Source organism: Stegodyphus dumicola, chromosome 2, assembly GCF_044657685.1.
Source record: "Stegodyphus dumicola isolate Sdum_Otavi_A_Nest chromosome 2, ASM4465768v1".
Taxonomy (NCBI): domain Eukaryota; kingdom Metazoa; phylum Arthropoda; class Arachnida; order Araneae; family Eresidae; genus Stegodyphus; species Stegodyphus dumicola.
Window position 1 is genome coordinate 231115452 of NC_140769.1, and position 16874 is coordinate 231132325.

The following is a 16874-nucleotide window of genomic DNA, read 5'->3' on the forward strand; positions in this document are numbered from 1 at the left end:
AAATAAAAACATACATAGCAATGCAAAACTCAAATGACAGAAATCAGTAAGATTTACGATAGAGTCACATATGGCAAAGGCTAACATACTTTTAGTTTGTCTCGAATTTTATGTCAAAGATTGACTTTAGCTATCTTGTATTTTCAAATCTAATGTAAATATGAGTATCTAATGTAAATAAATATGAGTATAAAAGTATCTAATGTAAATATAAACTACTGTTAAGTCCTTTGCATATTTAAATATCTCAGCTGATATTCAATAAGAAGGTTCATAGTGTTAATTTTGTATCTTTTATTCTGTTAATTTTAACTGGCATGTCATTCTTTACCAATATTTTTTAAAAAATTTATATTGCTATATCCATACATATATATCTTTCCCTCCCCCAAAAAAGCGTAACAAAATAAGATTCTGAGAAATAAGATTTTAACACTTTGTAATATAATTATCTATTGCCCAAAACTGTGATAATGCACAGAAATTGAACTAAATTAGATCAACTCAATCCATGATAATAAGCAGAAAAAGGTTTATTTAATCAGAATAAAAAAATATTACTGTTCTGCATTTAATAAATTATATATTTTTGGATAACAGAATGTACAAATATCAAGAAGACAACTATGAACTCATTGAGAGATTTAAAAGAAAAGCTACATAAGCTGTATATCAGTCATAAACTTTTTTAGTCATTGTCTCGTTATTTGAAATACATAAACATTTATTATTTTATTAATATTATCTATTTAATTTTCAATAGCAGTTATTCAAATATTATAATATTTAATTAATATATTTTAAAAATCAATTTATTTAACATTTATTAACTTCATAAAAATTATATATACACATTAGTATTACAATAGTAGCAATAATATTTACATATTTAATCAACTATATGAATAAGCTTGGTGAAAAATTAACAAAATATCAGTATTAGGTTCAAGATTTATTAGCATATGTTACATATTACCACATTTCAAAGATTTTGGGGCAATTTCTTTGTTTTATCAAAGCTGAGAATAAGAACTAAAGCATCTTTTTATCAAATTTGATGATAGGAATGAAATGTGGAAGATAAATATAAAGCATAATGCTATTTTATATGCAATAGAAGGTATTGGGTAAATTATGTCAAATCTCATATGAATTATTATTGCTAGTACTGCTGCTCCTTTGAAACCTAGATTCACTGCCACCTTTATGATGTCTAGTACCCTCAGGAAAATATTTGAATGGAAATATTTTAAAATTTCCTCTATGTGTAATATAAAACAATTTCTTAAAAAGGTTGATAAAAGCCTTATTTAATACTGTGATTATCAGATCTTTACACATTATTATTATTATTTTATAGTTGCAGCTAATATGTCCATCTTTTAGCAGGGATACACACATATACTTAAGCATGCTTTTTTTTAAATATTTAATGCACTTATGTAACTTTCTTGTGTAAGCTATATGTATTCCTAAGTACATAACAATATGTTTATTAATCTGTGGTTTTTATTTAACTAGGAAAATTCAGCATTTGTTTTCAGCAAGTTTCAGTTAAAAGTTATTTTATTTGAATAGGTTAATAACTCATGTCCTAAATTCTTGCATTTGATATTATTGTGCAAGGAATATTGAATTTTACCAGTTATCAAAGTTCAAGACATATCTTGCATATATAATTGATTTGATTATTACACAATAATTTATTTCCAATAAAATAATATAACAAAATACAAATATTAATCTAATGCATGCTGAACAAAATTGTGAACAGATATAGTTGTTGTTTCAACAATTTTTCCTCACATAAAATTTAAATGAAGTTAATTGTAACTAAGAAAAAGTAGTAGCTGCCACAGGAAAAGTAATATTGAAAGACACAAGATCATCACTGAAAGGCATACTTTAGCACTGATTCAATTGAAAAAGATTTAACATTGGCAAACTGTTCTAAAGCGACAGAAAAAAAAAAAAAAAAAAAAAAAAAACCTTGAAACCATACATTTTAATAATTAAATTATAATAATTAAAACACCAGATCTGTGTTTATGGAATATGTTTTGAAAAGTTACGGAAAAGAATCAAAATAAACTAGTTCTGACATAACAGAATTTACTTCTGTTATAGCAGAACCAGTTTATTTTGATAATAAATAATTATGATTGTGAAATTATTCATTCAACACTGTGACACTAAAATCTACTCATTTAAATAATGAATGATCAGCTTTTAATGCTTTTAATAAATTGACGTTCACAATTTTTTTAAATATTTTTTTGCAACTGTATTTACATTTATTGTTACATCAAAAAGATTTTCAGCTGTAATGCTTTTCGGAAATTTCAACTTCCTTACTAGGCGTTAAAAAAAAAAAAATCAGGTTACAAAATAAGAAAGAAAATATTAAACAAAAAACTAAGAAATACTTTGAAATTAAAAATACTAATACACTGCGGTTTAAGTTTTTTCAAAATTTATAAATAACATTCACATTAAGCTTTGACGTCATCTTTAGGGTTATTATATTTTGGCGGAATCCTTTCTTAGGTGAACCGATGTTTTATAAGCGCTTCCGCCGGTAAGCGAAGATCCTTTCTTTCCCAGGACCGGCAGTTGTAGAGCAATGTCTGTGTCAACGTCAGCACTTGATCCAATTTCCTTCGCTAAGGATTTCATTGCTGGTGGTGTAGCTGCTGCCGTCTCTAAAACAGCTGTAGCACCTATTGAACGTGTGAAATTATTATTGCAAGTTCAGCATGCATCCAAACAAATTACAGTTGATCAGCAGTATAAAGGTATGCGAAACGATAGGGTACTCCGCCATTTTGTAATTTTTGGTTGGCGTCTTTTCCGCGTATGTTTTAGTCATATGAAGTTAAATTTTAATTGTTATGTAAACATTATTTAAATTTAAATGTGTAATAATTCTGAGAGTGTAATAAAGTGTAACTGAGTGTTAACTAAAATTAGGCTTAATTTTTAATCTAGGTGTATCACTATTAAATGAATTTAAATAAATAATTACACATCGAAACTGTATATGGCAAAGAGTAAAGTTTTGAAATATAGTTAGTAACTTAATTATTAAACTTTTTTTTTAATTAAGTAGAATTCTAGGTGAAATATTGTGTGACACGTGTACGTAACCGTTCTGGAAACGGAGAAACAGGCCTAAGTTGATACCTTAATCTAGCGGAGTGTTCTAGATTTTCAGTCAGTTTTATTGGTTTGTGATCAGCACGTTAATCATTTAGCGTATATGAATTCTGAGAGAGATATTTTCTAGTATTATGCCAACCCGTTATTACGGATAATATCCTAATGCAATTTTTTACGGTTGAATAAAGGGACAATGTGAGATTTAAGTATAGCTCAATTTCCCTTTCACATTGGGCAACTGCAGGATAAGGTCTGAACTGATGTGATGTTTTAAAGCATGTTAGACTGTTGAAATCCTATGAAAATAACAAATGTCTGATCAGTGATGATTTCTTCTGTAATTAAAATGCTAGACTTCGGAATAAAGATCTCAGTTAATTATAAAACCTGAATACCAAACCTTTGAAATGATGTTTTAAGCATGTTAGACTGTTGAAAAGAAATGAAAACAGTAAATATCTGATCACTGAAAGGTTTGGTAACTCATAAATAGCTGTAGTTGGACATGGCAGTTTTTTGCAACAATTTGTAGAATAAGGGGGCTAAATTCCTAGAGGGCAAAACTTAAATGATTTAAACCATTGTAGGAATTTGTGGTAGTCATTATATCATAACCTATTGATAATTCTTGCTAATCTGAAAAAAGTTTCTTACTGTTTTTTTATTAACCTAAGGTATTTGATACTTTTGTTTGCTGTTCTTGATAACATGGAAGACTTTATTTTATGGCATAAGTCTATCTTGAAATGATTTTTTAACTCCATATAAGCTAATATATAATGTAACATTAAGATAATGCATGTTATCTTTGATAAATTTTTTGCATTCAGGTCTAAGTATTTAGTAAATTTGAGAAAGAATCTGCATAAATTTAATGTCAAGCCCCTTTTTTTTATATCCAAGCTTGATGCAAGTTGTGTTAAATTTAATTCATGGTTGCGTTGATGCATACTTGTTTAGCTTACATAATTTTAATATATTTGATTAATATTTCGGAGGAATTTCTTTGTAATATAATCAAGGTACTTCTTGAAGTGCTTGCCTCCTTTTTTGTAATGCAAAAGGAGCATCGGATATACAGAACATTGAACTGCGGTGCTTAACCGCCTGGGTGCCATAGCCCTACCCCTCATCGAATAACATGATAAAAGTTTCGAACTATAAGAAATATAACTGAATGTGCTAAATAATTAAATGAGTAAGAGTTTAATTTCATAATTGCTAATAGTTAAATACATATTTTTTACCGTAAGTACCTAATTACTAATCCATACATAATTAACTATTTTTTTAACGACTATTTCACAGAATACATGTACACACAAGAGAAACAAAATACGAAGTGCGGCATCTTAGTGCCACTAGTAAAAACAAAATGCAATCAGGAGGAAAAAAGAACAATATACAATAAAGAATCTGAGCAACAATTTGCATAACACATATACAAAATTGCATATTACTAACATTTAGGATTGCCCTTGGGCGTTTATTGAAATTGAGGTCCCTAGTATCATAACAATAGTTAACAACCACAGGATTGTCCAGAAGTTCCTGTTTATCATAAAATGCCCTAGATAGGCTTCAGTAAAAATCGCAAAGATCCTCTATTCTTAACTCTACGAATTTGGCTATTCCGAATGTACCAGGGGGCATTGCATATCATACGCAATATCCCGTTTTGGGCAGCTTGTAACTGCCTTCTCAAACTTTTGCACGAGTATGCCCAGATGAGGCATGCATAACTAAGAATTGGACGCAACATGGTTTTGTAAATGAGCAACTTATTACCAATAGATAGAACACTTTCGAGCAATTAAGGGGGAGAGTGAAGCTTTACTAGCTCGAAACTTCCTGAGAATATGTGTAATGTGTGGGTTCCATGTAAGAGATTTACTGAGGATCACCCTAAGAGAAAGTACCTGCTTGACCTAGGGAATGTCCACATCATATATTTGCATGCGAGTCTGGAAATTCTTAGTAGTAAACAGTATGGCATGTGTCTTGTCGACATTCACTTTGACTTTCCATTTGGTCAGCCAAGTCTCCAGCGAGTGGATGTGGTGTTTGCTGAACTAACAAATGCACTTTGTGTAAGGATCACTGTGTCGTCTGCATACATGGCTAGTGTTGTGTGTAGTGGGAATGTCGTTCACGTAAATATTGAATAGGGTAGGGCCCAGAAGGGATTCCTGTGGAACACCATCCTGTATAGGCCGGTTTGTGGAACCAGAAACATGAACGACAAAGTGTCTACCGGTTAGGTAGGATTTAAGGATGATGTAGCCCGGGAGTCCCAGGTTGTGTAATTTGTATATGAGGGCATCCAGCCATATTCTATTGAAGGCCTTGGCGACATCTAAGAGAAGTCCACCAGTGACACGATGTTGATGTGTTGTCGAGTGCTTCCGCCTGAACCCAAAGTGATAGGGTATGAGGATCTTCTGCTCATCCAGGAAGATGTTTAGTCTGTGGAGAATAACTGCTTTCATGATTTTGCTAATTGAGCTTAACAAACTGATTGGTTGGTAACTCTCAGGAGCAGTCGTAGGCTTGTTGGGCTTTAGCAGAGGGACAATCTTGGCAGTTTCCCAACAGGTTGGGAAATATTGCCATCTTAGTATGATATTTACTAACTTGGTGAAATAGAGTATTATCTTGACAGGGAAGCACTTGATCATTTTATTTGTGACCCTGTATATTCCAGGGCTCTTCCTTTTGGCAATTTGCATGATATAGAGACAGACCTCCGATGGCATGGCTGAGATAATGTTGTCTGTGTTCTAAAATTGGAGTGGAAGTCAGCAATAAGCTGTTCAGTGTCTGAGTCTGAAATGTTGTTAATGCAGAACTGAGATTCCAGATGCTGAGCTAAAAGTTCTGCTTTCTTAGTTCCGGTGTAATGGATCCGTTGAGGGCCGTGAAGGGGTGGAATGGCGTTATAGCATTTTTTGTACCTCTTCACTGCTTTCCACAAGGAGTTATCCTCTGCAGAAAGAGATTTGAGATAGTCCAGCGATCTTGTGAGAGTTTGACCGCTTCACACAGGTGAATTGAAGTTCCTTTCATCATCATGGTGTCTGGTACGTTGATACGCTCGTCTTGCAGCATTTCTCTCTTTAATCAATAATCTGAGCTCTTGATTTTTGTGTTTCATACCAGGTTTAACTTCAGCTTGTGCTTTCTCATAAGCATTTTTTATATTTTCAGTGAGGTCCTTGACCAAACTATCAATGTCACTTCCTTTGTGAATCGTGGGTAAAGTGTACTATGTGTTGGAGAGGGCTTTGGCAAAGACCTGCCAGTCTGTACGAAAGGCCCTGGTGTCTGATGTAGTATATCTGCTGAGGTCCAGAATAATCCTAACAGGATTGTGATTACTTGAAAGTTCGTCCAGAATGGAAATATCCAGTGGAGAACTGTTGTTCCGCAACAGGAAAAATTGATTGCGGTGGACCCAGCAGCATACCGTGTTGGGGTACTTGGAACTGTTAATTTAAACTGTGCCGAAGTGGCCAAGGAATAAATCAGTCTGCCTGTTGCATTCGAAGTGTAGCAGTTCCATGCGCGGTGTCTTGCGTTCAAGTCTCCACCAATAACATGTGTACCAAGTGTGAGTAGAATTTCAAGGTCTGCCAGAACAACAGCCACAGGTCTCATGGGAGGAATGTAGGTGGAGACAAAAGTGTATGGAGTGTTAGTGTCTTATTAACAGTATTTACAGATCTTTGAACGTCACCCTTGGCTACACTAGCATAACTGCACCTGGAGGCAACAGCAGAATAACTCAAATTTGCATTAGAAGTACTAGGCATTTTAACACCATTTTTTGAGTTTGCACTCTTATTCACAGTTTTATTTCCGACTATGCATCGGGGGAATTTCGGACATATGCGATAATTGGCGGTGTGTCCTTCTTGCAGGCAATTACAACAAATAGGAGAGTAATTTTTAACATTACATTTATCAGTACGATGTGCACCCGCACATTTCGCACATCTTGGTTGTAGTTTGCAATTTTCACTATTTCGACAAAGGAACATAGCAGTTTTTTAACATCATAAATAGATTGCACCCCTGGTGCGTTCTTTAAATGAACCTGAAATAAAGGCATAGGAGCTTTAGATTGGGTTCTGTGCATTTAGATAACTTTTCGAGGTTTAACCAGCTCCTCAAAAATGTCTTCTGAGGGGCAATCGATAGGCAAACCTCTTTATAACTATTTTGATGGGCCTATTCATCTTTCTGGTAATTAAATAATGATCTAGACTTTTTTCATCCAAATATTTTGTTATCTTGACGGTGATCATTTTTCGTTTTTGGAAAAACTTTTAAAAACTTGCCAGTAACTTTAGCTGAGAAGTCTAAATTAGTTTTAGCCCTCAATTTTTTAGAGAAATCTGAAAATTTAATTGGAGGCTTCACCTTCGGTTGTTGAATTTCAATAACCTCAATCTCTTCACTAATTTCCATATCATTATTAGTGGCAGTATTATCTGCATTAGCATTTTCACCTAGCTTATCAAATTTATTGCTAACATTAATGTCTGCATTAGCTTTGACTAATTTAGCAGGCGGAGCCGTATTACGTGGCTGTGTAAAGCCTTCTGAATCCTGAATTTCGCTCGCACATCTTTTTCCTTTTTTCGAAGGCCATTTAAGCAAAATTTTCGTTTTTTCTCCGCAATTACACCAGATTTATCATAGACATTTTTTACACTTGATACAGTATCATTACAGTTAACAGAATTAACAGTAGAAATATCCTGCATGCTTATGCTTAACAACATTCACATTCAACTTATCACGATAAATTTACAATAATAGGATTTTGGGCACTGAAAATGTTGCACTTACCCTGAAATAACAAAGCCAGTCTTTTGGCTATTCCACTTCTTTTTTGGTGTATATCCAGACGTTTTTGCTTATCTTCCTTACTGGATAATGTATTGAGATCATCTTCCGTTAACTGTTCATCTACATGAACTGCAACATTCAGAAGCAGAACTTGCTGAAGCGCGAGTTGATAATCCTCCACATCGTAACAATCCTTGTTTAATAGCTTGTTAATACCTTGTTTGCATATGCACATACAGGGGTTGGATAAAAATATGGAAACACCTTTAAAAAAACATGTTTCTATGCTTAATATGGTGTAGGAAACCCGTTGGCATCCAAAACAGCTTGCAGTCTTCTCAGAATGGATAAATACAGTTCCTGTATGTTTGCCAAGGGAATATTATACCATTCTTCATGCAAAAGGGTGGCAAGTTCAGATAACGATGTTGGCGGTGGATAACGAGAACGCACTTTCCATTCCAATGTAGACCACAAAGGTTTGATAATATTCAGGTCTGGTGACTGTGGTGGCCAGGGGAGATGGGACAACTCGTGCTCAGAAAACCAGTCCTGGACAATGTGAGCTGTGTGAACAGGGGCTTTGTCGTCTTGGAAGACACCATCACCATCGGGGAACAAAGTTTGTATCATGGGATGAACTTGATCGGCCAAAATGTTCACATAAGCTTGGCAGTCACGTGCCCTGACACAGTTATCATGGGGCTAGCAGAGAACCACGATATGGTTGCCCAAAGCATAACAGAGCCCCCGTCATGTTTCACTCTTGGCAACAAGCAGTCTGTATTATAGGCTTGAGATGGCGTTCTCCAGACATAAACTCGGCCAGAAGTGGGAAACAATGTCAGACTTGCCAACTCTCCCGATTTAGGTGGGAGACTCCCGATTTTCGACCGCTCTCCCGCCAACCCGATTTACAATATATTTCTCCCGACTTTTTCTTATTCTTAAAATTTCTCACGATTTTTATGGAACTTGGCTTAATACTTTGTTGTATAAACAAAAAAAATAGATTTTGGACGTCCGAAGCAAATGAATTTTCTCTAGATTATATCTAAAACAAAACCTTACGAATTAGATAACTTCTGCTTTGTGAGTGAGAGCATATACGTATCCAGAAACGTCCTTCTCCAGTTCTCCAATGGGCATCGTGCTCAACTGCGTGTCATCTGGCATATATTAGCCAATGAGGACAAAACAAGCTGTTATTTGGATGTTCTTTAGTTATTTCGGTCATTTTGTCCTGAGTTGTGTGAGTACATGTGCCTTTGGGAAATAGTTTTAGAAATTATCATCTTTTGTTATGTCTGCGAGAAAGGTGAAATACTCCCCTGCGTTTCAAAGATAGTACACAGTTGACTTTCCTTCTATTATTTCCTCAAGGAAATGTAATAAATTTGCGATGTGTACCGTCTGTCATTGCGATTTTTCGATTTTGCATGGTGGAAGGGCGGATGGTCTCAAACATGTGCATACACCACAAAAACACACGGGCAACATGAGCTGTTTTGGAAAAAAAAAAAAAAAGAAAAGAAAAATTAAATTTTTCTTCAGAAACAAAAAACCAAAAAGTTATTAATGCAGAATGTCTGTTCTCTGCCTTTTTACTGGAGCACAACCTGCCACTGAATGCATTGGATCACGCTGCAGCTTTATTTAGAAAAATATTTCCTGATAGTGAAATCGCTAAGAAATACTTAAGTGCAAGAACCAAAAGAGGTGCTATTGTTAAAGAAATGGATTTGAAAAATAAATCTTCAGTTATTGATCGCATTAAAACAGCTCCGTTCTGCCTCTTCTTTGGATGGAAGCAATAATACCGATTCAAAACTGTATCCAATTGTTTCTTTTTTTAATCCAGAGTCTTCAGAAATTGAGTGCAGTTTACTTTTTGTCCCCACTTTGGAAGGACATTTGACAGGCTTCAATATATCACAGCTAATTATTAAAACTTTAAAAGAAAATGCAGTCCCTCTGGATAATTGCTTAGCACTAGATGCCGATAATGCACCAGTATTGGTAGGCTTGAAGACTGGTGTTGCAGGCATCTTCAGAAAGAAAAATTCAGATTTGCAGATTATGAGGTGCACCTGTCACCTCTTAAATTTAGCAGCTGAAAAAGGAGTAGCTTCTTTACCAATAAATGTGGATGAACACATTGTTGATATTTATTATAATCTTGAAAGGAGTTCTAAAAAGGAGGAAAAATTGAAAAAGGTCCAACAGCTGCATAATAGCAGTTTACAATTAGAAAACTTGGATGACGTTATAAAATCAGCTAGGATTGACACCCAGTGGAGTTTAATTGGAAAACTGAAAGATGCTGATGGAATTTTAAAATAGAGAACTGTCTAGAGTTATGTTGGCCATCTTGACAGTTCCCCATAGTAATGCAGAGTGTGAGAGGATTTTCAGTGTTGTTGCGAAAACGAGGACTAAATTTAGATCTAATATTAGTGATGACACATTAGAAAACTTTTATTAGTGAAAGCAGGCCTACGTGACAATTGCTATGAACAAAATTGTGAGGTTTCTTTCTTAAAGAAAGCAAAATCTGCCACTGTTTATACCATTTGTACAAAAACTGATTAAAGGTTTTTGTTTTGTTTTCTTAAACGGTGCAAGTAATAAAAATGTTTTTTTATGTGTAAGGTATTTTTGTGTTGCTTGCATTTAAGAATTAGTTACTATTTAAAGTTAATTCATTATTAAAAACTATATTTTTCTTATTTAAAAAGTCTTTAACGTTGTGAAAAATCTCCCGATTTCTTAAAAAAATCTCCTGATTTTTGAGTGTCATAGGTTGGCAAGTATGAAAAGAAGACTTGTCAGGCCTATTACTCGCTTCCACTGCTCTATAGTCCAGGCTTTATAATTTAAACATCACCTTTTCCTGTTACGGGCATTAGCATCACTGATGAGTGGCTTCTCAATTGCAGCGCGGCCAGCAATTCCCTGTTTATGAAGCTCCCTTCTAATTGTTTTGGTACTCGCAAGTTTCGATAACACAACATTCATTTCAGCAGTAACTTTTGCAGCTGTGGTCTTCTTATTTTTCGTCACGATTGCCCTTGTCTGTCACGATCACTCAGGACACACTTTCGTCCGCGCTGTGATTTAGCAGATGTTTTTCCGCTTTTCAAATATGCGGAATAAATCTTCAATACAGTATCTCTTGAAAGACTAAACACCTCGGCTACCTTGCTTACGAAAGCACCTACCATACGCGCTCCAACGATTTGCCCACGTTCGAAGTCTGTTAACTCTGACATAATGCAGTGACAATCTCACATAACAGTACTCCGACAACAACGGAACTGTTTAGCACATTTACGAAGTTGTATAGGTGGCGTCAGTAGTCAAAAATGCCAGAGCCACCTACATATTTCATTAAAATCAATCTTTCTTTTCAAACATGCATTTCACAAGGTGTTTCCATATTTTTGTCCATCCACTGTATCTCCTCTGGTAAACCAGAGAGATTTTCTTTAATAACGTTCACAACCTCAGGCGGAGGAAGCAGCGGGTAATCCTTTAGATCCATTGCTGACACTAGCACATGTTAGGCTTAACATCCACAATGCACAACAAAACACGGTCAAAAATGTATTAATCCACAGTAATTAAGACCAGAATTGCAGCAGAAACACTCGATAACACAAAACACTAATCGGAGCCCGAATAAACCACTCTTCGTAAGAAAAAAAACAAGCTGAACATGGGAGTGCGTGAAAACACGACCAAGCCGGTGTAAGAAGCTGTGATGGATATGGAAATAGACATAAGCAAAAACTGAGGAGCATAGGCAAGCTTCTATTTGACCTAATGTATGACAGTTTATCACTACAGAGTAAGCAAGCCTTGTTTATATATTTTTATTTATTGCTTGTGGTGGGGACAGAATTTAGGTTCTTGAGCAAAATTATGTCAGCTACCATACTAAGTGTGATAAAATTCTTGTAGTGTTACTTTGTATAAGCAGTTTAAAATGCTGAAATCAGAAATACTAAAATTTGTGAGATTGTTAGCTTGTGACATAAGCTCTGGGAAATGTAGGATTTTAAATTTAATGGTAAAAAATTGTTTAAATAAACAAAAGCATGATATACTGAAAAATAATTATGAATTCTCTTCCCCTCCCTCCTCCTTCATTTTTTGGGAATTGAATTGAAATTTAATGCTGCCTAACCTTATGTTAATTTATTCTCATTTAACTGCTTGTGTTTTTATAACTTTTGATTAAAGCTCGTTGTGTCAGAAACAGTTGTAAATGTAGAATCAGTGTGCATTTGTCACTCTTTTTATGTTAAATAAATTTCATGTATCAAGCATCTGTTGTTCACTTGTGTAATTTAATTGAAAAGAGCAGAAAAGTTTGAGATTTCTCAAGAATTAAAAACTTTAAACTACTTCAGTAGATTTGAGACGTGCGTGTATTTGAGCAGCAGCGGTGTTTTAAGATCTTGGGGGCATTACTTAAAAAGTTATGTGTGCCACAAAGCTGCAGTCAATGATCAAGAAAAGGGAACTGACCTGATTATTTTATCCAAAAGCAGTTGTTTTCTCTTAACATATCTTTTCTTGACAAAGGAGACCTTTGACACAGAACTTTTGAACCCTAGAACAGATTCTTAAGTTTTTGCAGTTAACTGGCAAGAACTCTAAATCTTGTAATCTATTCATTGAATGTTGCCATTCTGTGAGATGAATGATTTTTCATATGCCCTTGGGTAATGTTTATGTTCAGCAAAACTAATGGGAGCAGTTTTTAACTTAAAACTTCATATAATTATAATGTAAATTGAAGTACATTTATATTTCTTCAATTCTGACATGTATTTTTCAATTAAATGTATAATAATCAAAAGTAATTTTTTATATTAATTTAAATAGATACTGTTGTGTTACGTATTTGTGCAAACATACTGTCGAGGTTTGGTGTTAAGTGATTCTGATTTTAAAAGTTTTACATTTATATTCTTGTTTTAACTGCATTTATTAAAATTCATCAAACCTACTTACTAGGCTTTCAGTTTTGTTCTGCTAACAATTTTGTGAGAATAACTTCAAGGATAGGTTTGTAATAGTTGCTCCCTAAGCAATATAATAAGCAAAGTAATACATAAAGTTTACCATTAATTTCTTCCATGCAAGCCAATGTAAAAGTTTATCTTTTAAATATGTGTTTAAAACAAATGTGCATAAAAATATGAGCTTGTTAAAATTGTAGATTATGTGCATGATGGTTAAAGTTTGGCATATCCTGAAAACTTATAAAGTACCTGTAGCTGTTGAGGCAGATATGATTAGATGAATTTTTGCATTCTTCCCTTGAAATCACTTATTCCGGTAAAAGTATATTAAAGGGTACCCCTTGGAGATTTTTGGCGGTACGTGGATATGGAGTTTGTGCAATTCTTTGACTTATTATTTTGCCTTGATTAACAGCTATTTTTGCACCAAAAATCATCGCTTTACTAAGCCAAAATAACAAAACGAAGAATTGCACAAACTGTGCATACATGTACACATCGGCCCACCACCGATTGAGTGGTAAAAGTTGCTGAACACTGGTAGTTTGGTCCGAGGGTCGAATCCCGTGAACGGGCTGGCTGCATGGGTGTTTCCGTGGTTTTCCTCATGTGTAACGTGTATATGAACCAGTTTCCCTTAGAAAGCCCTCCATGAAGGCATCGCTTCCCATAGGCAGATAGTCCTAGTGTGTTTTGCCGTAAAACCAAACCATGTACACATCGACCTATTTTCACTTGAAAAAAAATCCCCGAATTGCACAAAAATGGCATTGTGCTGCACTCCCTTGACTTTATCCATGTATACATTGACCTATTTTCACTTAAAAAAATCCAAGAATTGCACAAACTTCCATTGCACACTCCCTTCACCATGTCCATGTACGCGTCGATATGTTTTCACTTAAATCAAAGGAGCATCCAATTCTACAATACAGGCAAACAAACAAACAAAAAAAAAATCGCAATAAAATACATTTTAAACCACACAATAAAATAACATAAAGGGAAAAATTTTATACATTTAAGTATTACGAAAAGCAAATATGCACTTGCCCTATTTAGAAGTTCCTTCGTCTTTAGTCTGTGGCACACAAAATTCCTTAACAGCGTCCAAAAACTTAATAAAATTATCTGAACTTGAATCCGTATATTGGCGTTGCCACATCTGAACCTTTCTTCCTACAAACCCCTTCAAATCCATCTAAACGGTTTTTACATTCGACTGGACTCTTATCCTTCTTACATACAGGACACTTATAATGGCTATTAAATAAACCTTCATTTATATGCCAGTCAATGCTCTTTTCCCCTTTCGCTCCAAATCGTACAGAAACTTCAAATTAATCTAGCTACATTCAGCCATTCTACTGTCTAAACAATAAAACCCAACACACACCACAAAAGTGCTTAAAAACATCCCATGATTCAAAATTTCCCAGAATCGTGCACCCAATTACGTCACAATAAGGTTTCAATAACATTCAACTACTCAGGCTACCATAAATGAAACAACAACTTCGCCATAATACAGGAGGTACTTTAAAGTCTACTCTAACCCTTATTCCTGTTAAGTTTCGAAATAGGAAGTGTATCTCAGAATTTAAAGAAAGTATATGTAATAGATGACTAACAGATAAGGATAGCTTTTTTATAGTAAAGGTGTTTCTAGCATTATGATCATGTATCAGATGTAGAATCGTTTTCATTTTATATTTATTCTGCAGTCTTCAGATAGAAATTTTCTCATTTTGTTTTTGTTTAGGTCAGAGCTCATCTTTAGAAGAGAACGGATGAAATTGAGTATGCAGCTTCATTTTAAATATGTTCGGTAGAATTGTGATAATTGCATGTATTTTTCTTCATTAATTTTACTTAGCATGCAATGCACTGATTTCTTTAGAAAATCATCTGCTTGAACCATTTATCTTTGGTTAATTTTAATCTTTTTTTTTTTTTTTTTTATTGAAATAACTACTGAAAGAATCTCTCCTAAAAAATTAATGTGGATTCCATACAACTTTCTTATATGGTCTATTATACATATTTTTTGCTGTGCACCATTTAAACTTCCTTCAATTTTAACAACCAATCTACCGAGGCAGGTTAGAAATGATGCGAAAAATTGCCTGATCAATTTTTATGGTGCAGGAGTCTTAAAATCCCTAGTATAAGTATAGGAACCGGGATATGACATGAAAAGTTTGTGAAAACTTTAGTTTTAAAAAGAAAATTTGACATTGCAAAACAAATATTTTCATCATTTAACACTTCTGTGATTACATGTATATATGCCTGTGACTGATGACTGCAAATTAAGGCTGGATAAAAGGATTTGCATGTATGTTTGGTGCAAACTAGACATTGTAGTAGTCTTACAGAATTTTACTATTTTATGACATATACATATATACTGATGTCACAGAAAATCTCTTCTGAATTCCATTTTGGAAAAAATCCTTTATTCTGTCAGTACATAACAGATGTAATGCCAAAAAATCGTGCAAATGGATTTAGGAAGGATCAAAATGTGTATTTCCATTTTTTCCAGTTACGTTAGTACCTTTGCTTCTTACAAGAAAGTAAAAAGCTATCTGTGTTTTTAGCCTTATCTTCTAAAAAGAGAACCAGCTCAGTTAATTTTGTAAAAGATTTGTCTTCTAAAAGATCTTCTTTGGTTTGTATTCGTTCATTTTTTCTTGAGCTGATTGCTATTGTGAAAAATTCGTCTCAAATCATCATCATTTGTCTCAAATATTGACAATTGTCATTGGTCAAAAGCTTACATAAATTAGGAAAGCTTATTTTATCGAAAGTTTTATAGCATGAACTGGCGCTTTGTTCAGATAATTGATTTGAATATCATTTTTGAAGTATTTAAGGACTGGAATCACTGTTGTAAGACCATCCTGCAGAAACGTATTAAACTTGAAATAATGTTTTTAATCTGTCTTGACAAGTAGCATGTAATTCACAGCTTATCTTGTATTTCAGATCATTACTAAAAGGGCAAAGAGAAGAATTAACATTTGAAAAAATTTTTATTAGTACATTGTTAAATTTGCATGCAGTTCTTAAGAAAAGTGAAAGTTGCTATTAGGTTTAAGAGTGTTTTAGCTTTATTATCTAATCGGATTTAGGTTATTCCTGCATGTTTGTACTTAGTAACTAGTATCTCCCTTTCCTGCAAGTTTTGTCCTTGATTTTGTGAGTTACATCTGAAGTTTCTATAATGTATGTAGAATAAGATGTAAAAATTCTCTTTTATAAATATTCTTAAATATCTTGAAGTATGAATTCTTAAGTAATGATTTGGGAGTTGTGTAGGTCAATCTTTTAAATGAATTAATAATTTAATAATTTTAAGAATATTTAAATTTACATTTGAAGTAAATTGTCTTGATACGATGTTTTGTTCCATGTTCAACTGTTGATAACATATGAAAATAAAACTAAATGCTGATCAAGACATGATTCTTAAATTTAATTTTTAAATATTCTATTATACAGTCAAAAGTCGTTAATTCGGACACCCATAATCCGGACCTCAAAGCTACAAACTTTCTACGCATGCGTCCTGGTGACACATGCGCGTAAGACCTTTTATGGCTGCGCACAATACGTTTACGCAAGGCCGTTTAATGTATAATGGACGGTATAAGTTAAAATTATCTAATTATCTATTTCAGTTAATGTTGCAGATTGCGCTGTTCCTTAATCTTCGAATTGGATCCGGCTCTTTTTTTTTTTTTTTTTTTTTTTTTTTTTTTTTTTTTTTTCCAGACTGTTAGAGCAATTTAATAAAAATAAGCTTGAACTTTCGATTATGTC

At 33.8% G+C, this 16874-nt stretch overlaps 1 protein-coding gene across 2 annotated transcripts in view; it reads left to right on the forward strand.

The window, feature by feature from the left end:
- Positions 1–2588: 2588 nt before the first annotated feature.
- LOC118204661 (ADP/ATP translocase 3-like) overlaps positions 2589–16874 on the forward strand; it is a 28843-nt gene continuing 14557 nt past the window's right edge. The window contains exon 1 of one of the 2 annotated variants that reach the window (XM_035376963.2): positions 2589–2795. In XM_035376963.2, coding sequence (XP_035232854.1) covers positions 2624–2795 — 172 coding nt within the window. In that variant the 5' untranslated portion in view covers positions 2589–2623. Of the gene's footprint in view, positions 2796–14821; positions 14847–16874 lie in introns of those variants that run through there. The other variant, XM_035376964.1, reaches the window with a different exon arrangement.